At 42.6% G+C, this 27650-nt stretch overlaps 1 protein-coding gene across 1 annotated transcript in view; it reads right to left on the reverse strand.

Moving 5' to 3' along the window:
* Window positions 1-2096: 2096 nt before the first annotated feature.
* LOC127567452 (transmembrane protein 127) overlaps window positions 2097-27650 on the reverse strand; it is a 40045-nt gene continuing 14491 nt past the window's right edge. Inside the window, exons 2-3 of the mRNA XM_052010373.1 lie at window positions 18679-18843; window positions 2097-2896 (exon numbers count right to left, since the gene is read on the reverse strand). Coding sequence (XP_051866333.1) covers window positions 2619-2896; window positions 18679-18843 — 443 coding nt within the window. The 3' untranslated portion in view covers window positions 2097-2618. The remainder of the gene's footprint in view (window positions 2897-18678; window positions 18844-27650) is intronic.

Here is a 27650-nt window from a genome sequence, read left to right on the forward strand (position 1 = left end):
TCTCCTGACTCGCCACCTCAGCCAAGTGGTTGTCATTGGCAGTCTGTGTTTGGGAAAGGAGAGCCCACAGCTGAGGACCCTGGTCTGATTCACTCTGCAACACACCCAGTCTCCAGTCAGATTCCACCCCATGGAGTCCTGGCAAGGGTGTGGGTTTGTGCTGCAGGAGATCTTGGGGAACAAGCATGGCCTTACTGTGTGCTGTGTACCAAAGGTCCCCACAGCCTTGCTGTTGCTGAGATTTGTATGCGCACCGCAGCAAGGTCTCTTGGAATTAACCATAAATGTTCTCTGACATCCCATGTCTTAGCCCTCAGAATTTAAAGCTTAAATGGAACTGATATTGAACACCCAGTGATGTTGATCTTTGCTCTGAGGTAATGTGTCCAGCACATCAGAGAAGCCACTTGTGAACATTTCACTCAAACTTCTCCAGGATCTGCGCAGTAACAGATGTGGCGCTGTGGTAAAAGCAGAAAACCTGCAGATGCTGGAAATCTGAAATAAACAGAAAATGCTGGAAAGACTCAGCTGGTCAGGCAGCATCTGTGGAGAGAGGAGCAGAAGTGACACTTAGAGGTTGATAACTTTTTGTTGGAAAACAGGCATGTTTTAAAGTTGCAGAGAACACATGAGGCGAAGGGAACAAAAAAGGAGTATCTGTGAAAGAGAATGATTGATAGTGGTGTCAGCTGAAAGATGGTGATTAAGGCTCAATAATAGTAGTTAATCTTTTTATAAATTTTTATATATAAAATTTTTTATAATTGACTTGGATGAGGATGTGGAAGGGTGGCTTAGTAAGTTTGCTGATGATACAAAGGTTGGTGGTGTTGTGGATAGTGTAGAAGGTTGCTGTAGATTACAACAAGATATCGAAAGAACGCAGAGCTGGGCTGAAAAGTGGCAGATGGAGTTCAACCCAAAAAAGTGCGAGGTGATATACTTCGGGAGATTGAATTTGAAGACAGAATACAAGGTTAATGGCAGGACTCTCAGCAGTGTGGAGGAACAGAGGGATCTTGGAGTCCACATCCATAGATCCCTCAAGGTTGCCGCACAGTTCAATAGGGTTGTTAAGAAGGCATATGGTGTGTTGGCCTTCATTAGTCGGGTATTGAGTTTAAGAGCCACGAGATAATGTTGCAGCTCTATAGAACTCAGGTTAGACCACACTTGGAGTAATGTGTTCAGTTCTGGTCGCCTCATTACAGGAAGGATGTGGAAGCTTTAGAGAGGGTGCAGAGGAGATTTACCAGGATGCTGCCTGGATCGGGGAGCATGTCTTATGAGGGTAGGTTGAGTGAGCTATGGCTTTTCTCTTTGAAGAGGAGGAGGATGAGAGGTGACCTGATAGAGGTGAACAAGATGATGAGGCATAGATCGAGTGGACAGAGACTTTCTCCCAGGGCGACAATGGCTAACATGAGGGGGCATAATTTTAAGGTGATTGGAGGAAGAAATAAGGGGGATGTCAGAGGCAAGTTTTTTTTGTTTTTTTTGTTTTTTTTTTACACAGAGTGGTGGGTGCATGGAACGCACTGCCAGCAGAGGTTGTGGGGGCAGATACATTAAGGACATTTAAGAGACTCTTAGATAGGCACATGAATGATAGAAAAATGGAGGGCTATGTAGGAGGGAAGGGTTAGATAGATAATAGAGCAGGATAAAACGTTGGCATAACATCCAAGTGTGATGTTATGCCAAGAGGAAGTGTGGATAGAGGAGGTTCACAAAGCAGAGGAGAGAGGAGGAAAGGACATAAAAACTGAGTTACAGAACACATCAGTTGCTTGAAATCTGAAATACGGGAGACAGCGGAAGAAGCACAGGCAGCATCTGTGGAGAGAGGAAAAAATGTCAAACAATTTACATGTAGGTGACATATGAGAACTGGTCAGAGACCGAAAAGGAATAAAAAAAACTGTGGATGTTAAAAATTTAGAACAAAAGCAGGAAGTGCAGGAAACACTCAACAGGGCAGGCTATATCCCCAGAGAGAGAGAGATCAAGCTGGTGTCTCAGGTCAACAATCCCTGCCCCACAATGGAATGTCACCATTATGAAACACCAATCTTGATGCCCTCCCCACAGACACTGCCCGACAAACACTCCCAACATTCCTACATCAGAACTGACTGACTACGTTTTGCTTCATCAGTAGTCAGAGTTAAAGTCAAGACGTTGACAGATGATTCGAATCTTTTGAAGTGAACCTCGTCAGTGAAGTTCAGCTTGCCGGCGTCTGCCACTGCTGACATCGATAAATTCTGCTCGTCATACCTGGTGGGTTGGGCTCAGTGACTTTTATTGATTTTAACTCAACACTGACTGAGCAGCAACTTCAGAAAACCTACAACTACTTCAATTGGTGACAACTGTACAAAGAGAAAATATATATAAAAAAAACTGTATGAAGCAAACATTAAAGCTCTTTTTTTTCCCCCACTTTGGAGCAGTCAAAGACATCACACCTTTGGCTCTACAGTGAGCTGTCCACTTCAGACTAGGCTGCATTCTGCCTCTGTTCTTTGACCCTACACATGGCACCACTACAGCAGGACGCTGGGTCAACCAGACAAATCCAGGAGAGTCTCAAGGGATGTAGTGCAAATTGTTCAGCCGCTCTCTTCACGAGTTCCAGAGCTCTGTGGTGCGATCAGCGTGTTCTCCTCTTCTGTCCTGCCATCCGACACTCTCACCTCCTTCAGAAAGGTCTTGGGTAGACTTAGGGCTGAGGCGGTTACTGCAAACATTACAGCAAATATTGCAATCACGTAGCTTTCACCCAGGGTTGTCTGCATGGTCGTCTTCTCAAATTCCTTTCTCCTCAGCCTTGTCTTCACCTGGAAGAACAGGTAGGAGCACAGAGCCAGCGACCCAATGTCCAGAATGGCTGCAAAACACAAGGAGGCAACTGCCTGAGTCCTCGTCACCACATAAAACAGCAACAAATATAGTGGGCAAGGTAATGCTCTTTTTAAACGGTTACCTCAATATAAACAAGTTGCCTTGACATGGACAGGTTAATTTTTCCATTAATAATCTAACATTTCTCCACATGTACAAAAACATGGGTCAAAAGAAAAAGGGTGTTTGAGAGATCTTTGAAAGTACCAAGGAAATCAGTTACTGATCATTAAACTGGAAAGAATGCAGAGAAGATTTACAAGGATGCTGCCAGGACTCAAGGGCCCGAGTCATATGAAGAGGTTGGGCAGGCTAGGACTATATCCCTTGGAGCATGGGAGACTTTATAAAGGTGCATAAAATCATGAAGAACAGAGGTAGGGTGAATGCACAGTCTTTTTTCCAGGGAAAGGGAATCAAAAACCAGAGGTTATAGGTTTAAGGTGAGAGATGAAAGATTTAAAAGGGACCTGAGGGGCAACTTCTTCACACAGAGGGTGGTGGGTGTATGGAACGAGCTGCCAGAGGAAGTGGTTGAGGCAGGTACAGTAACAATATTTAAAAGGTATTTGGATAAGTACATGGATAGGAGGGGTTTAGAGGATTATGGGCCAAACACGGGCAAATGGTTCTAGCTTGGTGGGCACCAGCTGACATGGACGAGTTGGGCCAAAGGGTCTGGTTTCCATGCCGTATGACTCTAATGCTTGTAGATTAACATAGGCAGCCAACCAACGTCAGACGTTCAACTAAGGTGTTGCCACAAATTGAGGGAGAAGGTCCACAGACTGCGGAGAAAAACATCCTGGCCTGTTGCTGCTAAAGTCTCCACTCTTTATGGCCTCCGTACTAATCTGATGGCTATCGCCAGAACATAGAGAAGGTAGCAGATACGGTAGAAAGTAGAAATACTGAGCTTTGAACAAGGACGTTTTAAGAAGACTTTAGTGATGTAGAATATATGGACACAAGTTTAAAGTGTGTGGAATTAGGGAAGATATTGGACTACAGATGGTTCCGAGCCAGAAAACAGAGCAACCTTTCTAGATTTGTTTTTTATTTATTATGAATTTCAATGGATTTGGATAGTGTTAAATATATACTTTAAGAGTTATTTTACTGATAAATAGAATGATGGGTATTTGTATCTTGGTAACCAAGGATTAATTTCAGTTTAAAGACACAGCACAATCAATACCTGTGGTCAAGTGGTAGTAGATGGTTAGTAAGCAGTGTTAACAATGCTTGTTTGGGGAGAGCACATATTCAGTCAAAAATACTGAAATCATTAGAATTTAAGTCATGCCTAATGTTAAATGTCAGGCCTAGCCTTCAGGTTTTGATAAGAATCTATGAATGACTCAAGTCCAGGAAAGATAATGTTACATGTTCTTTCTTTTGTTTTAAAGTAATTATATGAATTAATACATTGTGAATATATTAATGACCGAATTAATTATATTAATATTTAAAATGAACATTTAATTAAAAGTGTGATTATGCTGGAAAGGATGCAGAAAAGATTCACAAGGATGCTGCAGGGAGTGGAGAGATAAGATATTTATTTATTAGTCAAATGTACATCGAAACACATAGTGAAATGAGTCTTTTTGCATTACTGAGAAGGTGCTGGGGCAGCCCACAAGTGTCGCCACGCTTCTGGCGCCAACATAGCATGCCCACAGATCCTAACCTTTACATCTTTGGAATGTGGGAGGAAACCGGAGCACCTGGAGGAAACCCACGCAGACACTGGGAGAACGTACAAACTCCTTACAGACAGCGGCGGAATTGAACCCAGGTCACTTGTGCTGTAATAGCATTACAGTAACCGCTACACTACAATTTTAGATTGCTGACAATGAGAGAATTTAAGAGCTTTGCAGATTTAGGAAAGTTATTGTTTAAGGCAGTGTTTATTGAATGACTATGATAGGAACTGCAATGCAGGGTCAGAGGATGTTGATTAAATGACTTCTTCTATAGAACATAGAACAGTACAGCACAATACAGGCCCTTCGGCCCACAAATTTGTGCCGACCTTTGTTTTTTTAAATTTTGATTTACATTAACAGTAAGCCATACTGAATTAAAAAGATCAAAGATCTGGAATTGTTTTAATGTACAAATACAATATGGTAATTTTGGGCTATTAGCCCTCTAAAGTAGCACAAAAGAATCAATTACTTGTGGAAGCAAAGGATCATCAATACCCAAGCCATCCACCTGTCCAACCTGGTCAGGTAACTGTATACTTGTTTTGGATCATGTTATCACTTTACAATTAATGTGTTGTAAATGTTTAATTGTTTCTGAGAAAATTCCCTGACCAACATGGCTTGCTGTTAAGCATGTAAAATTAGAGAGGTACGTGGTGCAGCAGTTAGTGCTCCTGCCTCACACCTCCAGTGATCCAGGTTCAATCCTGACCTCGGGTGCTGTCTGTGTGGAGTCTGCACGCTCTCTGCGTGGGTTTCCCCTGGGTGCGCAAGTTTCCTTGCACGTCCCAAAGCCATACTGGTAGGTTAATTGGCTGCTCTAACTTACCCCCATTGTAAGTAAGTGGCAAAAGAATCAAAGGCAAATGATGGGGGCGCAAGAGAGAATAACGTGCAAGGAAACAGGGAAATGAAAGGGGGGGGAAATGGAGGTGAAGGGATTTCTCTGCTGGGAGCCAGCATTGAAGCATTGGGCCAAATGGCCTTATTCTCTGTCGTGATAAGTTAAACTGGGCTATTTCCGTTTTTCTAAAAAGGGCCAAATGAGAATCATACACTACCCTGACTTGTATTTACCCATTCCCTCATTGTCACTGGATCCATAGCCCGAAATTCCCTAGCTCTCAGTACTGTGCAGTGGTTCATCTTAGCAACTCACCACAACTGTCTCATGGGCATTTGGGGATAAATGCTGGTTTTACCAGGAAAGCCCACATGCCATAAATGAACTAGGAGTCTAAAAAGAAAATACTGGAGGTAATCAGCAGGTCAAGCAGCAACTGTGCAGAAAGATTTAAAGCTTCAGGTGGAAGACCATTGATCAGATATTGATTCGATGTTGGAATAGGCAAAAAGGACTCATTGCCAGGAATCAAATGCAAGGTGGTGTGTGTTGGTTAATAAATAATTATGCAATTTACCTCCTGTGCCCAATGTGAAAACTGCCTGGTTCTTGGGTGCAGTCCTGTGTTATGGAGCTTCTAAAAAAAACATTAATCTGACCATCAGTTTCCTCCTCTCCAGTTTCCCTGAGAACATAGAGCAAATGTTCTTTCTGACTGTGGTATCGTGCAGACACTTGGGCTTTCATTTGTAAATGCATTGTTAAACATATTTGCATTACAACTCACACGTCACTTTGATGAGGTATTTCACCTGTTCAAAACGAGCTGCCGTGTTGAAATAGGATTTTAAAAGAGGCTGCACTAAAGAAAATTTTAAGTTTGATAATCCAAATTCTCTCAAGGTGGGCTTGATTTAATCATTTTGAAATGATTATTGAGTCTGGTCTGAAAATCAATACAACATTTTGCTATCTCCATGAATTAAATCCTAAAGGAAATATCTAGTCAGTAGTCACAGTCCAGAGCTGTCATAATTTAAAAATTTCTTACGCCTCTTTTATTTTTCTACTGCCCTCTACCTGTCATTTCTTCTGATACATCACACATCCTCAGCTGTCTCTTGTTTGAAACAGATTCATGACTACCTTTCACTTCAAAGATTTTTCCAGGTCTGAAATGTGTCCATCTTTGACCGAAGACCCATAGAAGGCTAAGAGCATGATTAGCAACTGAATTTTTTTTCTTTATTCCCTGGAGCACAGGAGAATGAGGGGCGATCTTATAGAAGTATACAAAATTATGAGGGGTATAGATAGGGTGAATGTATGCAGGCTTTTCCCCTCAGGTTGGGTGAGACTGGAACCAGAGGACATAGGTTTAAGGTGAAAGGTGAAATATTTAAGGGGAATCTGAGGGAGAATTACCCCACTCAGAGGGTGGTGCGAGTGTGGAACAAGCTGCTAGTGGAAGTGGTGGATGCGGGTTCAATTGTAACATTTAAGAGAAGTTTGGATAGGTACTGGGAAATGAACCTGGTCAGGTGTCAGATCTCTCAGTGGGACAGCATTTGGAGCTAGTGATCATAATTCTATCTCCTTTATGATAACATTGGAGAGAGAGAGGAAAAGACAGACTAGAAAGGTGTTTACTTGGAGTAAAGGGAATTATGAGGCTCTCAGGCAGGAAACTGGAAGCTTAAATTGGGAATAGATGTTCTCAGGGAAAAGTACGGAAGAAATGTGGCAAATATTCAAGGGATATTTGGGTGGAGTTCTGCATAGGCATGTTCCAATGAGACAGGGAATCACGAGAGGATACAGGAACTGTGGTGTACAAAGGCTATAATAAATCTAGTCAAAAGGAAAAGAAAAGCATACAAAAGGTACAGAGAGCTAGGTAATGTTAGAGATCTGGAAGAGTATAAGGCTAACAGGAAGAAGCTTAAGAAGGAAATTAGGAGAGCCAGAAGGGCCTGTTTTGTGCTGTATGGTTCTATGGGACATGAGAAGGCCTTGGCAGGCAGGATTAAGGAAAACCCCAAGGCATTCTACAAGTATGTGAAGAGCAAGAGGATAAGATGCAAAAGAATAGGGCCTATCAAGTGCAGCAGTGGGAAAGTGTGTATGGATCTGGAAGAAATAGCAGAGGTACTTAATGAATACTTTACATCAGTATTCACTACTGAAAAAGATCTGGGGGATTGTGGTGAGGACTTGCAGCAGGCTGAAAAGCTTGAGCATGTAGATATTAGGAAAGAGGAGGTGCTGGAACTTTTGGAAAGCATCAAGTTGGATAAGTCGCCAGGACCAGATGAGATGTACCCCAGGTTGCTGTGGGAGGCGAGGGAGGAGATTGCGGAGCCTCTGACGATGATCTTTGCATCATCGATGGAGACAGGAGAGGTTCCAGAAGATTGGAGGGTTGCGGATGTTGTTCCCTTATTCAAGAAAGGGAGTAGAGATAGCCCAGGAAATTATAGACCGGTGAGTCTTACCTCAGTGGGTGGTAAACTGATGGAGAAGATCCTGAGAGGCAGGATTTATGAACATTTGGAGGGGTATAATATGATTAGGAATAGTGTTACGGACTCAGTGAAAGTCCCTTTAAGATAGAGAGTGTGTGTGTATGTGTGTGTGGGGCGTGCTTATGTCAATAGAAGATAAAGGACGTAATGACGTTGTTGAAGAAGAAGAAGAAGAAGAGAGAGAGAGAAGGGAGAGAGACACCAGCCTGCTTGTTTTTCTCTATCGATGGATGAGAAACAATAACTGTGTTTGCCATTGAAATCCATGTATGGAAGTTGGAAGTAATCCGGTGGAGTTCACTTTGTTGCTGACCTGTAGAAGGAAACAGGTATTTGTGTGTGGACGACCACGGTTCGGATGCTTTCGGGGTGAGGAAGTCACTACCGAGTAAACACTGAAGTGTCGTTTGGGTTCCATCGTGGAACATTTGGATTTCGTATGTACTCTCTCTATGTTTTTCTACATCTACATCTTATCTTCAGACAACGGTGGTTGTTGAAGAAGCCCTTGCTCATGTTTCACCTTATGGCTTGCGGAACTGAACTTTAAGAACCATTCAGGAACTGGGAGTTTTGGACTTTGTCACACACACACACGAAGAGTTTAGTTTTGGGGTTAACGTTCGAGGTTTAACATTTTTGAATTCTAACATACTAACATTTTTACTTTTATTTTACGTATTATCAATAGTAGTGATTAATAAAATAGTTTTTAACACTAAATCATGCTCAGTGTGTTTCTTTTGTTGCTGGTTCGTGACAAAATTGGGGGCTCGTCCGGGATAGTTCCCAAGGTTAACGAGTGTCGTCTGGGATTGTACCCCAGATTGACGAGATTTGTTCGAGATTCAATCCAAAGATTTTTGAGGGAGGTCTGATAAATTCTTTTTAATTGGCTTGTGTGTGTGGAAACCAGCAGCAATGGATATTAAGGCATTTTTAGAGTCACCAACCCAAAAGGGATTGGAGGTGGCGAAAAAGGATGATCTGATAAAGATTGCTACAAGGCTAAACCTTACAGAAGTAAAGCAGTCTATGAGAAAGGCAGATATTCAGAGACTGATAGCTGGCCATTATGTGGAAAAGAAGGTGTTTGAGAAGGAAGTGTTAAAACAGTTTCCTGGCAGTGAAATAGCAATTTCTGAGGCACAGGTGCAGCTGGCAAAGATAGAAGCTGAACGAGAGGAAAAGAGATTAGAGGCCGAACGAGAGCAAACCCAGTTAAAGATAGAAGCTGAACGAGAGCAAACCCAGTTAAAGATAGAAGCTGAACGAGAGGAAAAGAGATTAGAGGCTGAACAAAAGCTAACTCAGATGAAGATAGAGGCTGATCTAGCAATGAAGCAGATGGAATTGAAGAGGATGGAGCTGGATAGTGAGGAGAAGGAGAAACAGAGGCAGCATGAGTTACAAATGAAGCGTAGGAGTTCGGAATCTGATTCTGATGATGGTTTTTCAGCCAGCAGGGAGGTTCGATTAGTCCCTCCGTTTGAAGAAGATCAGGTTGATCAGTATTTCCAACATTTTGAAAAGGTTGCTGTGAGTTCAAACTGGCCAAGGAAAGGATGGGCTCTTATGGTACAGAGTGTGATTAAAGGTAAAGCTCAAAAAGCTTATTCTGCTTTGTCTGTTGAGGATGCAGCTGATTATACCAAGGTAAAACAAGCTATTTTGAAGGCCTATGAATTGGTCCCTGAGGCTTATAGACAAAAATTCAGAGACTTGAGGAAATCTGCAGATCAGACTTATATGGAATTTGCCAATGGAAAGAGAATATGTTTTGAACGATGGTGCCTGGCTAAAAATGTAGATGGGGAATATGATAAATTGACAGAATTGATACTGGTGGAAGACTTTAAAAGATGTGTTCCAGCTGAATTAACAACATATTTAAATGAAAAGGCAGTGGAAACTTTACAAGAAACTGCTAGGTTGGCAGATGATTATGCTTTAACCCATAAATCCAAATGGGGACAACCTAAAACCTTTCAAAAGAGTTACAAAGACAATCCAGGTAAACCAGAGATTAAATTGGGAGGTAATCAAAAAGGAAAAGATGAAAAGAAGCCAGGGCTGGAGAAACCTGTTGAGCGTACTTGTTATTACTGTAGGAAACCTGGCCACGTGATATCTAATTGTGCCCTTTTGAAGAAAAAGAAGGAAGCTGGGCCCAATGCTTGCTTTCAGGCAATTAAAAATCAAAAAGGTTCAGGAGATGCTGTTAAAGATCAGTCCTTGCAAGAGGGAAAAGCGGAAAAGTTGGAGGAGGTGAGAAAAGAATTCCGTTCGTATGTATCAGAGGGTTTTGTTTCACTGAATGATGAGTCACCCCAGGTGCCAGTGAAAATTCTTAGAGATACTGGGGCTAGTCAATCTCTCTTGCTGGACAGTGTTTTAAATTTTGGTGAAGAAAGTGACACTGGTGAAGTAAATCTAGTACGAGGTGTTACAGGTGAGACCATGTCTGTCCCTTTTCACAGGGTGATTTTAAAGTCAAAGTTCGTAGAAGGACCAGTTGAGATAGGGATAAGACCTAGTTTGCCAGTGGAAGGAGTTTCTTTGTTATTGGGAAATGACCTTGCAAATGGAGAAAGTGATCCTGTGGTACGGTTAACAACCAAACCAAGGATTGATGAGTCTGAGGATGATTCAGATGTTTACCCATCATGTGCGGTGACTCGAGCTAGAGCTAGAGAATTAGCCAAGACAGACAGTCCGGTGCAGTCTGATGTAGTTCCTTGTGACAGTCCTAAACAGGAAGAAAATTTTGATGCCTTATCTGAGACTTTTCTGTCTTCACTGGAGGATCAACATCCTTATAGTGAGCCTGAATTTAAAGATTTGTCTTTGTCGAGGAAGGATTTTATGGTGGAACAGACAAAGGACCCTGAGTTGACAGAATTGAAAGAAAAAGCTCTCTCATGTGAGGAGATTGAAAAGGTGCCAACTGGATACTATGTCAAAAATGGAGTGTTAATGAGGAAATGGAGACCTCCTCATGTTCCTGTTACTGAGGAATGGGAAATTATTCATCAGGTTGTTGTTCCAAAAGTTTATAGGGATGAGATTTTAAACCTGGCCCATAGTATGCCTTTGGGTGGTCATTTTGGTGTGAATAAAACTGTAGGGAAGATCTTGAAACAATTCTATTGGCCTGGTTTGAGAAAAGATGTGGTGATGTTTTGTCGAACCTGCCACACATGTCAGATGGTGGGTAAACCAAATCAAAAACCCCCTGTGGCTCCTTTGAAACCAATTCCTGCTTTTGGTGAACCCTTTTCGAAGGTGATTGTGGACTGTGTTGGTCCATTACCAAAGTCTAAGACTGGAAATCAGTATTTGTTAACCATCATGTGTGCTACTTCTAGATTTCCAGAGGCAATACCCCTTAGAAATATTAAGGCCAAGACGGTGTCAAAGGCTCTTGTAAAATTTTTTACCTTGTTTGGTTTGCCAAAAGAAATCCAATCTGATCAAGGTAGTAATTTTATGTCAAAAATTTTTCAACAAATAGTCTATGAGCTGGGAGCAAAGCAGATTGTATCATCTGCATATCACCCAGAATCTCAAGGAGCTCTGGAGAGATTTCATTCTACTCTCAAAAATATGCTGAAGACTTATTGCTTTGAAAACACCAAGGATTGGGACGAAGGTATCCATTTACTTTTGTTTGCCGTTAGAGAATCGATCCAGGAGTCAATCGGATTTAGTCCGTTTGAGCTTGTGTTGGACATAGGGTGAGAGGACCTTTGGAGTTGTTAAGAGAGCAATGGGTTAATGAGGAAGTTCACTTGAGTCTGTTGGACTATGTCCAAAAATTTAAAACTCGGTTGGAGAGAGTCTGCCAGCTAGCGAGAGAGAATCTGAAAACAAGCCAGATAAGAATGAAGACATATTTTGATAGACGTGCTCAGCCTAGGACATTTGCAGTGGGGCAAAAGGTGTTGGTATTTTTCCCTAGCCAAAATAATCCCTTGCAAGCTCGTTTTTCTGGACCCTATGTTATTGAATCTCGAGTGACTGATCTAACATATATAATCAAAACACCAGATAGACGCAAGAAAACACAACTCTGTCATGTAAACATGCTAAAACCTTATTATGAGAGGGATTCAGTTGTGGCCTTGGTGGATGGTGAAAAGGTTGTTTCTAGAATGCCTGATGTTGATGTTGAGGAAGGCCAATTTAGACCAAATATTGTTCCATCGAAACTGAAAAACCAAAATATCATGGAGAACCTTGAAACGAAGTTGGACCATTTACAAGTTTCACAAAAACAACAGATGAGAGAATTAATTTTAAAATTTAAAAATCTGTTCCCAGATGTTCCAAACAGAACATCGATAATTACCCATGATGTTGATGTTGGGGATGCAAAACCAATCAAACAACACCCATATCGAATGAATGTGGAAAAAAGTAAACTTGTTGATCAGGAAATAAAATACATGTTGGAAAATGATATTATTAGACATTCTACTTCAAATTGGAGTTCGCCCTGTGTTATTGTACCTAAACCTGATGGAACTGTTAGATTTTGCACAGATTACAGGAAAGTGAATGCTGTAACAAAGTCAGATGCTTACCCTATTCCTAGAGTGGATGATTGCATAGACAGAGTGGGAAAGGCAAAATTTCTTACAAAGATTGACTTATTAAAAGGGTACTGGTGTGTTCCATTAACAGATAGAGGAAGGGAGATTTCAGCCTTTGTAACCCCTTCTGGATTGTATGAATACAATGTTTTGCCATTTGGAATGAAAAATGCTCCGGCAACATTTCAAAGAATGATTAATTCAGTGATTCATGGGTTAAAACATACAGATGCCTACATTGACGACTTAGTGACTGGGAATGATACTTGGGAAGATCACATCTCTGCGTTAGAAAGGTTGTTTGAAAGACTTTCCAAGGCTAACCTTACAGTTAACTTGGCTAAAAGTGAATTTGGCCATGCCACTGTGACGTACCTTGGTTATGTTGTAGGTCAAGGCAAGCAAGCTCCTGTTCAGGCAAAAGTTCAAGCAATATCTGAGTTCCCTATTCCCACAGGTACGAGGACTGTTAGAAGATTTTTGGGAATGGTTGGATATTATCGAAAATTTTGTAAAAGTTTTGCTGATATTGCTCTTCCCCTAACTAATCTTCTGAAGAAGGGAGTAAAGTTTGTTTGGACAGATTCTTGTCAAGAAGCATTTGAGAAGCTGAAAGCCATTTTATGCTACCATCCTGTGCTCAGAACACCTGACTTTGAAAAGCCATTTTCATTAGCAGTAGATGCCAGTGATGAAGCTGCAGGAGCTGTGTTGTTGCAGAAGGGTGACCTTGATGATATTGACCATCCTGTAGCTTACTTTTCAAAGAAATTTAATGAGCATCAAAAGAATTATTCCACCATAGAGAAAGAATTACTGTCGCTTGTTTTAGCCTTGCAACATTTCAGTGTATATGTTTGCACCGCTCAGAAACCATTGACTGTGTATACAGATCATAACCCATTGGTGTTTCTGAGCCGAGTCAAAAACAAGAACAGAAGGCTGTTAAATTGGAGTTTAATTTTGCAAGAGTTTGATCTCATGATAACTCACATTAAAGGCAAAGATAATGTGATTGCTGATTGTCTTTCCCGATGTTAAATGGGAAACATGTATCTGTACTAATCTGATAGTCTGTAGTTGTGTAGCGTGATAATTATTAACATTACTAACTGTATGCGCGGTTGAAATTTTCTTGGGAAAATTTTTTTTTAGGTGGGAGGTGTTACGGACTCAGTGAAAGTCCCTTTAAGATAGAGAGTGTGTGTGTATGTGTGTGTGGGGCGTGCTTACGTCAATAGAAGATAAAGGACGTAATGACGTTGTTGAAGAAGAAGAAGAAGAAGAGAGAGAGAGAAGGGAGAGAGACACCAGCCTGCTTGTTTTTCTCTATCGATGGATGAGAAACAATAACTGTGTTTGCCATTGAAATCCATGTATGGAAGTTGGAAGTAATCCGGTGGAGTTCACTTTGTTGCTGACCTGTAGAAGGAAACAGGTATTTGTGTGTGGACGACCACGGTTCGGATGCTTTCGGGGTGAGGAAGTCACTACCGAGTAAACACTGAAGTGTCGTTTGGGTTCCATCGTGGAACATTTGGATTTCGTATGTACTCTCTCTATGTTTTTCTACATCTACATCTTATCTTCAGACAACGGTGGTTGTTGAAGAAGCCCTTGCTCATGTTTCACCTTATGGCTTGCGGAACTGAACTTTAAGAACCATTCAGGAACTGGGAGTTTTGGACTTTGTCACACACACACACACGAAGAGTTTAGTTTTGGGGTTAACGTTCGAGGTTTAACATTTTTGAATTCTAACATACTAACATTTTTACTTTTATTTTACGTATTATCAATAGTAGTGATTAATAAAATAGTTTTTAACACTAAATCATGCTCAGTGTGTTTCTTTTGTTGCTGGTTCGTGACAATAGTCAGCATGGTTTTGTCAAGGGCAGGTCCTGCCTTACGAGTCTGATTGAATTTTTTTTGAGGATGTGACTAAACACATCAATGAAGGGAGAGCAGTGGATGTAGTGTATATGGATTTCAGCAAGGCATTTGATAAGGTACCCCATGCAAGGCTTATTGAGAAAGTAAGGAGGCATGGGATCCAAGGGGACATTGCAATGTGGATCCAGAACCAGCTGGCCCACAGAAGGCAAAGAGTGGTTGTTGAAGGGTCGTATTCTGCATGGAGGTCGGTGACCAGTGGTGTACCTCAGGGATCTGTACTGGGACCCTTACTCTTTGTGATTTTTATAAACTACCTGGATGAGGAAGTGGAGGGATGGGTTAGTAAGTTTGCGGATGACACAAAGGTTGGATGTGTTGTGGATAGTATAGAGGGCTGTCAGAGGTTACAGCGGGACATAGATAGGATGCAAAGTTGGGCTGAGAAGTAGCAGATGCAGTTCAACCCAGATAAGTGTGAAGTGGTTCATTTTGGTAGGTCAAATATGATGGCAGAGTATAGTATTAATGGTAGGACTCTTGGCAGTGTGGAGGATCAGAGGGATCTTGGGGTCTGAGTCCACAGGACGCTCAAAGCAGCTGAACAGGTTGACTCTGTGGTTAAGAAGGCATATGGTGTATTGTCCTTCATCAATTGGGGAATTGAATTTAGGAGCTGAAAGATATTGTTGCAGCTATATAGGACCCTGGTCAGTCCCCACTTGCAGTACTGTGCTCAGTTCTGGTCACCTCACTACAAGAAGGATGTGGAAGACATAGAAAGGATGCAGAAGAGATTTACAAGGATGCTGCCTGGATTGCGGAGCATGCCTTATGAAAGCAGGTTGAGGGAACTCGGCCTTTTCTCCTTGGAGCGACGGAGGATGAGGGGGGACCCGATAGAGGTGTATAAGATGATGAGAGGCATTGATTGGGTAGATAGTCAGAGGCTTTTCCCCAGGGCTGAAATGGTGGCCACAAGAGGACATAGGTTTAAGGTGCTGGGGAGTAGATATAGAGATGTCAGGGTTAAGTTTTTCACTCAGAGAGTGGTGAGTGCGTGAAATGGGCTTCCAGCAACGGTGGTGGAAGCGGATACGACAGGGTCTTTTAAGAGACTTTTGGATAAGTATATGGAGCTGAGAAAAATAGAGGGCTATGGGTAAGCCTAGTAATGTCTAAGGTAGGGACATGTTCGGCACAGCTTTGTGGGCCGAAGGGCCTGAATTGTGCTGCAGGTTTTCTATGTTTCTATGTACATGAATGGGAGAGGTATGGAGGGCTATGGTCCAGCTGCAGGTAGATGGGACTAGGTAGAAAACCAGGACAGCATGGACTACATGGGCCGAAGGGCCTGTTTCTGTACTGTAGTGCTCTATGACTCTAAATGCCACTGCTGTCATTCTTTTCCACGTGAGGGTACACAACCTGCAACTCACCAATGACAATCTATTTTCTGTAGAATGACTGAGGGGCTGAATGTCCAGCACTTGGACCATCTCCTCATAACCTGCTTTGTAAAGCACATCACTCCACTCGCTATCAACTTCTTTTCAACAACACTGTTCACAGCTGGTTACCTCAGAAGATTCATTTCGATATTCCACAGTAACTGCAGGTGCAGTAAATTCAACCGAGGCCCATTTTTATTTAAGTCAACACTCTGTTCTTCCATCCTGGAATCCAAGTGAAACAAGGGTGGTGGATGCCTGGAATGCGTTGCCTGATAGGGTGGTGGAGGCAAATTCTTTGGGGGCTCTTAAGAGGGGCTTGGATGGGCACATGAATGAGAGGAAAATGGAGGGATATGGGCATTCTGTAGGTAGGAGGGAATAGCTATGTCAGCACAACATTGTGGGCCGAAGGGCCTGTTCTGTGCTGTACTGTTCTATGTTCTAAGGCTAGTGATACATACAGAGATCCTTGTGTGACAGAAAGCCATGCTGGTTTCATTTTGTCCTCATATTATCAATGGCTCTGACGGCATGCAACTTCAACACTGCTGGATCCGTATTCATGAAGTACAGCCACTACTGGATGGACAGGAGTTGCTGCACAGCCATGACACCACACACTCAGTGGCTACAAATTCAATTTATAAATGGAACAATGCTTAAACTCATCTTCGTCAGAAACTACCAAACAGTAAGAAAGCAAATGGCCGGGACACCAAACAACTGGTATTATGCCAGATATATTACAATACAGATCTCAATTCGCCACAAGCAATAAAGCAGCCAAAAGGCTTCGGGCATTTCCAATTAAGTGGTCTCTCTCTCTACGTGCCCTCAACCAATTTAAAGCACAAACAAATCCTGCAAAGATCAATTTGGATCAGCAACTCCAGTTTTTCCTTTTCGGTCATTCAAGGGCAAGTACAGCAAGTTCTCTGGAAGTGCGGTCGGCCGACAGTGATATTTTAGAACCTGTAGTTCCAAGAGTAGGGAGAGCTTGTTGCACTGCTGGGCTGTGCCAGGAGCAGCACCAGGGCTACCTAAAAATAATGAGGTACCAGCCAAGTGAAGCTGCAATACTGGACTACACAACTGTTTAATAGCAGAAAACAATTGCCTTGCATATATCATTATGTACACTTAGGTTTAACAACTTTACTATGGTAGTGTAGCGGTTAGCATAATGCTAACGCAGCGCCAGCGACCTGGGTTCAATTCCGGCCACTGTCTGTAAGGAGTTTGTATGTTCTCCCCATGACCGCATGGGTTTCCTCCAGGTGCTCCGGTTTCCTCCCACATTCCAAAGACGTACGGGTTAGGAAGCTGTGGGCAGGCTATGTTGGTGCCGGAAGTGTGGCGACACTTGCGGGCTGCCCCCAGAACACTCTACACAAAAAGACGCATTTCACTGTGTGTTTCGATGTACATGTGACCAATAAAGAAATCTTATCTTAAATTAATTGTTCAGAATTGAGAGTTTATGAATTATAGAAACACTGAAGTTTCGTGGACAAAGAAGTAACTTTCTTTAGGTCATTATATGAGGATATCGTGAAGTAGACATCATGTTCAAGGGGTGGAATGGCCATTGTTTCTTTTATGGTGTACACACATTTTCAGCAAGGCTCCAGCTATTCAGATGACCACAATCACTTGCTCCATTTGTTGACACTGAAGCCACTAACACAGCCTCCCCCTACCATGATTTTTATTCCTTATACTTTTTTCATTACAGTCATCCAGCACTCACCAAATTTCATTTTTATTTATTCAGTCACACCCAGAGAATCACCAACAATGGCTTTTCTTCCTACTCCTTAAGTAACCTCCTTACACACCACCACCACCCTTATTTCCTTTCTACATACTGTCCTTGATGACATCAAGTGCTCAGATCAGGTGTTCAAACCTTGGAAGTCGAACACAAAATCTTTGATGAGAGATGTGTGCCATCGGCCCATCCTGTTCATGCCGATCATGAAGTACCCATCTACACTAACCCTATTTACCAGCACATATTCATTGCCTTCCATGCCTTGGTGATTCAAGTGCTTGTCTAGATAATTATTAAATCTTGAGAGTCTCTGCCTCCACCACCCTCTTAGGCAGTGCATTCCAGACTCCAACCACCTTCTCAGTTAAATAATTCTTCCTTCAAAATTTCTTACTCCCCACCTTAAACTTATGCCCTCTGGTTATAGATATCTCTGCTATGGGGGAAAGTTTACCCTATCTGTGCCCCTCAATTTTGTATACCTTTATCAGGTCTCCCTCAGCCTTCTCCGCTCCAAGGAAAACAAACCCAGCCTATCCAGTCTTGCCTCATATCTGAGGCACTCCATCCCAGGATACATCCCGGCGAAGGTCCTCGGCACCTTCTCCAGAGCAATCACATCCTTTCTATACTGAGGCGACCAAAACTGCACACAATATTCCAGATGTGGCCTCACCAATGCTTTATAAAGCTGCATCATATTTTCCCTGCTCGTATATTCAGTGCCTTGGCTAATGAAGGCCATCATCCCATCTGCCTTCTTTGCCAACCTACCTATCTGTGCTGCCCACTTCAGGGATCTTTAGACTTGTACACCAAGGTCCTTCCACTCCTCAATGCTTCCTCAGAACTACCATTCATTCTGCTACTGACTTAACCACAACTGATGACACCTGATAAAGGAGAGGATTGGATGAAAAGTAAAGGCAATTGAAATGATTAAAAAAGGAAGAAATGTTTACCTGTTATAAAATGTAACATAATTGGTACGTTAAACAAAAGTGGATGTTTTGATCCCAAGAAGCTTAGAATGAAGGCTCCAAAGCCAGTCAGTATTCCAATATAGCTGCAGGTGGCCATCACTATTAGAAGAGAGATTCCTTCATAGTTCATGATAGTATTCGGATCTGCAGAAGACAGTGTAAGGAAGATCGGTTAGCATGATTCAATAATCAGAGAAAATTCTTTATCTAAGTCACACCATCACAGTACCTTTCTCGATCTCTTGTACGACACACTTGAATAGAGCAGTTAAGGTTTCCTGTTAAGGTCTCTGCAACAATATGTGTGATCTGCATTAAAATTGCTCTTGGATTCTGCTACACCAGTCTCTGCCAGAGTGGATCTCACATTCACCATGAGAAGGAGTGCACCTTTAACTACCAAACATCTGGATAAACAACAGTAATTCCAAATGCAATGGGGAAGAGGGAAAAATTCAAGCTAATGAACTGGATCATCCCTTTTTACCCTGTTACTGGTGAATTTCCTATGCTACTAACCACTTCTCCAGCCACAAGCCAACTTTGATGTCAGGTTATTCCAAAGCTAAAATGATGCAACCTTTCTATTGCTGCTTGCTGGGATTTCCCTCTCATTACCTCACGGAGTGAGAGACAGGAAGACAGGAAGACAGTGAGAGCCCCGTAGATCATATCACATCCTATCAAGCTGAAAACAGCTGAGACCTCCATTCTAGGCTAATTCTTGAAACCACGGGGAAACAGCACGACTGTCATACATTAATAAATCCTATTGATCCAGCCTGATTGAAGATGATCACTGTTCATTAGACTTGGATAGAAGAAAGTTACTGCCAAGGATTCCCCATTTGGCAGAGCTGATGGAACTTACAGAATTCTGTATAATTGATACAACACATTAGTGGGTGACCACCTTTGACTTCATCCGAGCTACTAATTAGCACCTCAAATTATCACAGCAACTGGTGTTCTGTTGATTTATATATTGGATTTGGAATTGGCCAAATCTCAGAATAGAGTTTAAAAAAAAACAACAGGTGCTGACAATCTGAAATAAAAACAAAAAGAGCTGGAAATACACAAGAACGCAGGCAGTATCGGTGGAGAGAGAAATAGAGTTCATCTTTCAGGTGAATGACCTTTCATCAGAATGTCCAGAATTGACCAGAAACAAAATGTCTGCTCTCTCTCCACAAATGCTGCCTGACCCGAGTACTTTCAGCACTTTCTGGTTTTATTTCAAGCTTCTTGTTACCATGTACAGAGAGAGAGTCAAAATGGTCATTAAACCATGAAAGAGGTAACAATTTTAGGATGACCATAAATGGGTAAAATAAATGGAAATCAGGAAGGTACTCGCCTCCATAGACTGCATTTGCGGACTTCTCCAAAGAATCACGTGTTTTGATTTTAAATTAAGATATTTATAAATCAGTCTCACCACAAGGTACCCTGACAATGTTATGTTTAGTTACACAAGGTCTGATGCAAGTTTCTAAAGCATCGACTTGAGCATTATCTAACTGCTGAGCACCTCAGGCCTAAAACTGAATCTTAGGTATGCATGTTGTAATTCCCTCAAAGTATTTCAAACTATAATGATTTTTTAAAAAAGGTTGTGAAACTTCAGTTCCACCTTAATCTTATGAGTATGTTTCAATCTTATCTGTCATTCAGTTAAAATGTTTAAGAAGTTAACTAAGGTGTTTTTTCCTTCCCTATTTGTTGTATGAGAGAATTCTCTAATGTGACTGGCTACTCAACCTGCTGGACAACAGGAATCTTGCTGAACTGATGCATGAGAATAGGCAATGTTAGAAAGATGCATATTCTCACCACTCTGATTGCTAGACCTTTGTGGGCAGGTTTCTCCACGGTCTATAAGGAGACCCATTATTTTGTAACTAACCACAGATTCTGGGCCACCATAAGGATCCTAGACATGATCACATTTAAAATGATGGAAACTATTCTTTGGTTGCAGGAATCCAACAGTGTCAAACCAACAGGTTACAACACCACTGGTTAACCATGCCTCAACTTAATGTTCTCAATGTTGCAGAAACATTATATGTTAAATATTTACTGTGGGCAATGGAGATAGAGACCAACTGTAACTGGAATGATCTATCTGGATGGCATGCAAATCAAAAGTTTTTCACTGTATCTTGGTACATGCAACAATAATAATCCAATTCCAATTGTCAGAAGACCAAAACTTTGAGTTAGCATTCGCCGTCAACCACAAAGCTCCCTTCTACAAGTGGACCAATTGATATTTACTCAATCTGGAAAGTTCCATGAGTAATTTCCTGGTGCTCACCCAACATTACTAGTTCTGAAATCTACAACTTGCCATGATTAAATTTAAACTTATGATCTCCATATCTAGAAAATTCAGACAGAGGCACTAGAGACCATGTTGAGCTCCCAGACACCCACACAGGAAACCTCAGTGACAACACTTGGCTGATTTTTGAAAAGCAAAATACTGCAGATGATGGAAATCTAAAACGAAAACAGAAAATACTGGAAGTACTCAGCTGGTCAAGGAACACCGATTAGGAAGGAAAGGAAGCAGCAGACAATCTGCTGAAGGATTCAGCAGGTCGAGCAGCATCTGTGGAAAGGAAAGAAATTGTTGGCGTTTCAGGTCGAAAGCTTGCATCAGGCGAGACGGCCAGTACAAAGAAGGAAAGGGCAGTGGTGAGACAGGAGCCTGAGGTGATTGGTGGACTGAGGAGGGGTGTAAGATGACAGGCAGGTAGTGCCAGGTAGGGGAGGGGAGCAGGGAGACAATGGCAGGAGGATGATAGCGGGACGCAGACAAAGGGAGAGAGGAATAAGAATATATAAAGGCAGATGGAGCAAGGTGGGGAGAGGGGAGTGTGAAGACAAGGCTAGACATGGCTGATTATCCAAAATGGTTGAGTTCAACAATGGTTTAGGAGGCTGTAACGTGCCTTGTTGGGAGAGGAAGTGCTGATCCTTGGAACAGTGTAGGAGGCCAAAGACAGGAAGGTCCGAGTGGGAATGGTACAAAGTTGCAGTAACTGTCAACTTCGGGTGACTATTGCCCAGTGGCTCTGACATCCACCATCATGAAGTGCTTCGAGAGGCTGATCACGGCATGCATCAACTCCAGCCTCTCAGACAACTTTGACCCACTGAATTCACCTTCCATTGAGAAAAGTCCATGGCAGATGCCATCTCCCTGGCCCTACTCTCATCTCTGGAGCATCTGGATAACAAAGACACCTACATCAGACTCCTATTTATTGACTACAGCTCCGCCTTCAATACCAGAATTCCAAACAAACTCATCTCCAAACTCTTAGACCTAGGACTCAGCATCTCCCTTTGCAACTGGATCCGAGACTTCCTGACCAACAGACCGCAACCAGTAAGCAAAGGCAGCAACACCTCCGCCATGATTACCCTCAACACTGGTGCCCCACAAGGCTACGTCCTCAGCCCCCTACTTTACTCCTCATACACTCACAATTATGTGGCCAGATTCTGTCTAACTTCATCTACAGGTTCACAGATGACACCACTGTAGTGTGCTGGATTTTAAATAATAACGAGACTGAGTACAGGAAGGAGATGGAGAGCTTAGTGACATGGATGTCATGACAACAACCTTTCCCTCAATGTCAGCAAATGAAAGAGCTGGTCATTGACTTCAGGAAAAGGGGTGGAGCACATGCCCCTGTATGCATCAATGGTGCTGAGGTCAAGAGTTTCAAGTTCCCAGGAGTGAGTGAACATCACCAAAAACCTGTCCTGGTCCAACCACTTAGACAACACAGCCAAGAAAGCTCACCAGCACCTCTACTTCCTCAGGAGGCTAAGGAAATTCAGCATATCACTGTTGACCCTCACCAATTTTTAATCGATGCACCATAAAAAGCATCCTATCCAGATGCATCACAGCTTGGTATGACAACTGCTCTGCCCGTGACTGCAAGAAACTGCAGAGGGTTATGGATTGAGCTCAGCACATCACAAAAACCAGTCTCCCCTCCGTGGACTCCATCTACACCTCTCACTGCCTGGGGAAAGCAGCCAGCATGATCAAAGACCCCACCCACCCACCCATTGGGCAGAAAATACACACCACCAGGCTCAAGGACAGCTTCCATCCCACGGTTATAAGACACTTGTACATTACAACGGACCCCTTGTACGTTAAAGCCAATTGGCTCCTTACCCTATAAAGTCAGCCAATGAGATATTGTAATTACAATAGCACGTTAATCTGAGTGCAACAATCTGCTGGAGGAACTCAGGAGATTGAGCAGCACCTGTGGGGGAAAGGAATTGTCGACGTTTCAGGTCAAACCCTGAATCAGCAAACCACTTGTTTCATTTGAGTGCTTACTACTACATGCAACATAACGACATAAAATTAGATCAGGGTGGCACTGTTGATTTCAGCCCTGTGATTGAAATAGACTTACCCTGCAGCACCTGCAATAATCAGCATTTTCAGACCAGTTCTCAACATCTCCGAAATCTGACCTGATTCCCCAGTTCCCGGCCAATCACTGGCAGCGGGGCTGCACAGAGCCTGGCCAGTCACTGAGGATTGGTTTATTGAATTAAATCTTGCATTGGTTCCTACACTAGATGTCCTTTACCAATATGACATGTGTAATTTGTACATCAGTGTCACCATTTCTACAACCAGACTTGCTACATTTTGCTAACATTTCCATGCATTCTATATTCTTACTTCCTTCTTGCCCAGTTGTAGCTCATGCTCCAACTATGGAGACAAATTAACACTTTATTTCTGATTTTGAACTCACAGCGTTCGAGGCCCCAATCATGTTAACCAACACTTCTAACTTTGGCCCCTCCACACAATGCCACACCATTCATTTTAGTCCCAATGGTAATAGTAATTGCTTCTAGCTTCTCCCTTTGCCAGGAATTTGATCAATAGAAAAAACATTTGCTGAGGTTTTGCTTATCTTTAGATAATGTGATAATTGATTTTCAGATTTTTGAGTAAAAGTTGCAAAATCTGGCTACTCTGCCAAAGTAAATGAGTTTAGACACAGTATACAGGAGTCGGCTTTTGAATGAGATCGGACAACAGCTAGCAGACTACAATGCCAGCTCATACCAGGATTATTGAATCATCATAAAATTGCATCAGATTCACTGTCGAGCTTCAGGGAGGGAAATCTAATGCACCTACTCGCTCTGGCCTCTTTGTGACCCTGACATGTAGCAATGTAGTTGATTGTTAACTATACTCTGAAGTGACCTGACAAACCACTCGTTTCAGGAGTATTTGGGGATGGGCAATAAATGCTGGCCTAGCCAGCGACACTCATATCCTGTGTAAAAGCAGAGAAAAAAAATCTATGAGGATGTAAGGAAGTTCTTTGCGGAGGAAGAATGTAAATTGTATTTCTCTAAGCTCCCACCATTGAGGGCAGAGTTGAACAGAGCTGACTCCGAGAAGCTGATCAGGGACCAGACACTGACACCTGTCTATCAGGAGGGTCAGCTCTGGGTCAGGAGATGCTGTCCAAGTGTCTGTGCATTCCTGCAGCACTGGCCACCCTATCCTGACTGGTCACCTAGTGTGCACGTTCAGGACATTTACTTTGCCCCTCACAAGGACATCAAGTCACGTCTCACCACACGCTCCCAGGCGAGGCGCTCACCCAGCAGTCACCCCAGGCTGCTTCTGTAACTGGCCGAGGGCAATGTTCTGAGGCAGCCCATGTGGAGAAGGAGGTGCTTGTGGGTCGTCTGTGTGGACAAAGTGAAAGGAAGCACCTTCAGCATCCGGACTGCAGTCACATAGGGAACTCCAATGCAGGATATCAAAGCCCACCTACAAGCTTGAGAGACAGGAAAGCCTCAAGGGTGCTTAACTTAGTGGATTTGGGTTATGATTTTCCATTCAAACATCATCTCATTTTGCTGTATGAACAAATGAGGCTGTTGCACAACATTCATCATATCGAGCTTTGAGCTCCAATGTTTGCTGGTGGGGCAGAGATGCACAGAAATTATGTCACTGGCTAAGTGCCTGATGGAAGGAAAGCTTCAGGTAAACTTGTCTGGATTCCACATGGGAAGACCTGGTCCAAATTTCCAACTGGTGCAATTCCACCTGGAAATGATCACTCACATGATCTACTCCAGGTAAAATCAACTTTTGTCGTGGAGCACTGAAAAATCACCCCGGCACAATCTAATTCCTAGACGGATGTACATGAGGGGAGCACCAGAGGGCTCTGATGCTCGTGGAGCTGGATCCAATAGAAAGCAGATCATTAAAGAGGGAAGAAAACTTACAGAGCCAAATAAAAAAATAAGATAAGATTTCTTTATTAGTCACGTGTACATCGAAACACACAGTGAAATGCATCTTTTGTGTAGAGTGTTCTGGGGGCAGCCCGCAAGTGTCACCAACGTAGCATGCCCACAACTTCCTAACCCGAACATCTTTGTAATGTGGGAGGAAACCGGAGCACCCGGAGGAAACCCATGCAGTCACAGGGAGAACGTACAAACTCCTTACAGACAGCGGCCAGAATTGAATCTGGGTTGCTGGCACTGTAATAGCGTTACGCTAACCGCTATACTACCGTGCCTGTCCCAAAATGTTCAAGTGAAGAATAGCAGAGGATGGTTTCGATCCATCAGCCTCTGGGTTATGGGCCCAACACGCTTCCACTGTGCCACTCTGCTGTTATTGATCAGCATCACGTAGATCACAATAGATAATTTATAAAGATGTTACATTACACTAGTACTAATTAATACAGGGGTCTATGATATTGTTGCCATCACTGAGACATTGCTGAAGGGTGGGCAGGACTGGCAACTAACACCTGAGGATATAACATCTTCAGGCAAGACAGAGGGGAGAGTCAAAGGGAAGGAGGTAATGCACTATTAGTCAAAGGTAGCATTGCAGAATCAGGTTTATTATCATTGACATATGTCATGAAATTTGTTGTTTTGCGGCAGCAGTACAGTACAAGACATAAAGATTGCTACAAGTTACCAATAAATAAGTAAAATGGTGCAAAAGAGGAATAACGAGGTAGAGTTCATGGATCGTTCAGAAATCCGATGGCGGAGGAGAAGAAGCTGTTCCTGTAACATTGAGTGTGGGTCCTCAGTACTGAGGGAGGATATCCTGGAAGGCCCCTCAAACAAGGCCATTTGAATAGAGATTAGGAGATTGTTTTTGCAATTGGATGCTTGTGACTAGTGGTGTCCCACAGGATTGGTGCTGGGACCCCTGCTGATGTAACATACATGTATGACAGATGTGGATGAGAGAGGCAAGATCAGTAAGTTTGTGGATGACACAAAGATTGGCTGAGTTGTAGATAATATGGAATATAGTCTTGTGCTGCAGAGAGAGATGTTGGTGAATGTGTTGGTGAAGTAGGCTGAAAAATAATCCAGACAAATGTGAGGTGGTGTATTGTGGGAGCATTAATGAGGCTAGGACATACACTGTGAATAGTAGGTACATAGGGAATACAGAGGGACCTTGGAGTACAAGTCTATAGATCATTGAAGGTGGCAACTCAGGTCAACAATGTGGTTAGGAAGGCATATGGGAGACAGGCCTTCATTTGTTGGGGTCTTGAATCCAGAAGTAGGGAGGTTTTATTCCAACTTTATTAAACCCTTTCTGAAACCCTTAGTTAGCTGGAGTACTGTGTGCAGTTCTGATCACCTGGCTACGAGAAGGATGTGATAGTGAGGGTGCAGAGGAGATTCATCAGTATGTTGCCTAAGAATGGAGCAGTTCAGTTATAAGGAAAGACTGGAGGATCTAGGTCATTTTTCCCTGGTGCAGAGGAGGTTAAGAGAGAACATGATTAAGGTATATAAAGTTATAAGGGGTATAGATGGGGTAGACTGCAGGAAACTTTTACACATATTAGAGGAATATAAAAATGGAGGATATAGATTTCGAGTAAGGGGGAAGAGATTTAGAGGGGATACGAGGGGGACCTTCATCACCCAGAGAACTTCAAGTACCTGGAATGAAATGCCTGAGAGAGATGTTGAAGCTAGGTTGATGAAAGCACCTAAGAAGTGTCTAAGTGAGTACTTAGGCATAGAAGGCAATGGACCAAGTGCTGGGAGATGGGATTGATATAGAAGACTGCCTACTGGCTGGCATGGACGTGTTGGGCTGAATGGTCCGTTTCCAGGTTGTATGATTCTACTGACCGGTGATGACTCATCAGCCGAGTTGCAGGTTAGCCCACTCTCATCACAAATTACACCAGATGGGCTTTCAGACTATATCCAAAATTTAACCCTTCCAATTTAGAATACGTAGTTAGTATGAATAGGAAAGAATGACTGTAAAACAAGCCATACTATAATCAGCCACATGCCCACAATAAATGTTCTAGTGACAGATTTAGAAACAATGTTACACACAGCTCACTTAGCCGGGGATTAAACCAGATATATCCAAAGGGGTGACTATAAGCATCAAAGTATATTACATTGTGTCCACTTCAGCTAAACTCATTATACTTTCACACATCCTCCTCAGCAGTGTTTGTGGCTCCCTTTGAAGTATGGTTAACCCAGGAGACCTTCCATTTTCAGAGCCGGCAATAAAGTCTCAGAAAGTCTTTGGAAAGTCCCTCCCCACATCCTCCCAGCCTAACGCAAAGGAAGAGTTTCCAAATTAAGGCAGATGCAAGTATCCCCTTCTGCTCCTAACACACCAGTTCCACTAGCTCCAGTTGTGGACTTTAGAAGTCCACTCATAATAGTCATGGTCTTCTGCACGAACAGTATGCAAGACAAGTTTTTCACTGCACTTCAGTACAAGTGATAATAATAAACTAATACCAATGTAAATGTGAATCAACCCTAGGGATCTTTGCAGAAGCACCTCAGGGTAGTGTGCAAGGTTGAGCTATTTTCAGCCCCTT

The sequence above is a fragment of the Pristis pectinata genome, chromosome 2 (genome assembly GCF_009764475.1).
Source record: "Pristis pectinata isolate sPriPec2 chromosome 2, sPriPec2.1.pri, whole genome shotgun sequence".
Taxonomy (NCBI): Eukaryota; Metazoa; Chordata; class Chondrichthyes; order Rhinopristiformes; family Pristidae; genus Pristis; species Pristis pectinata.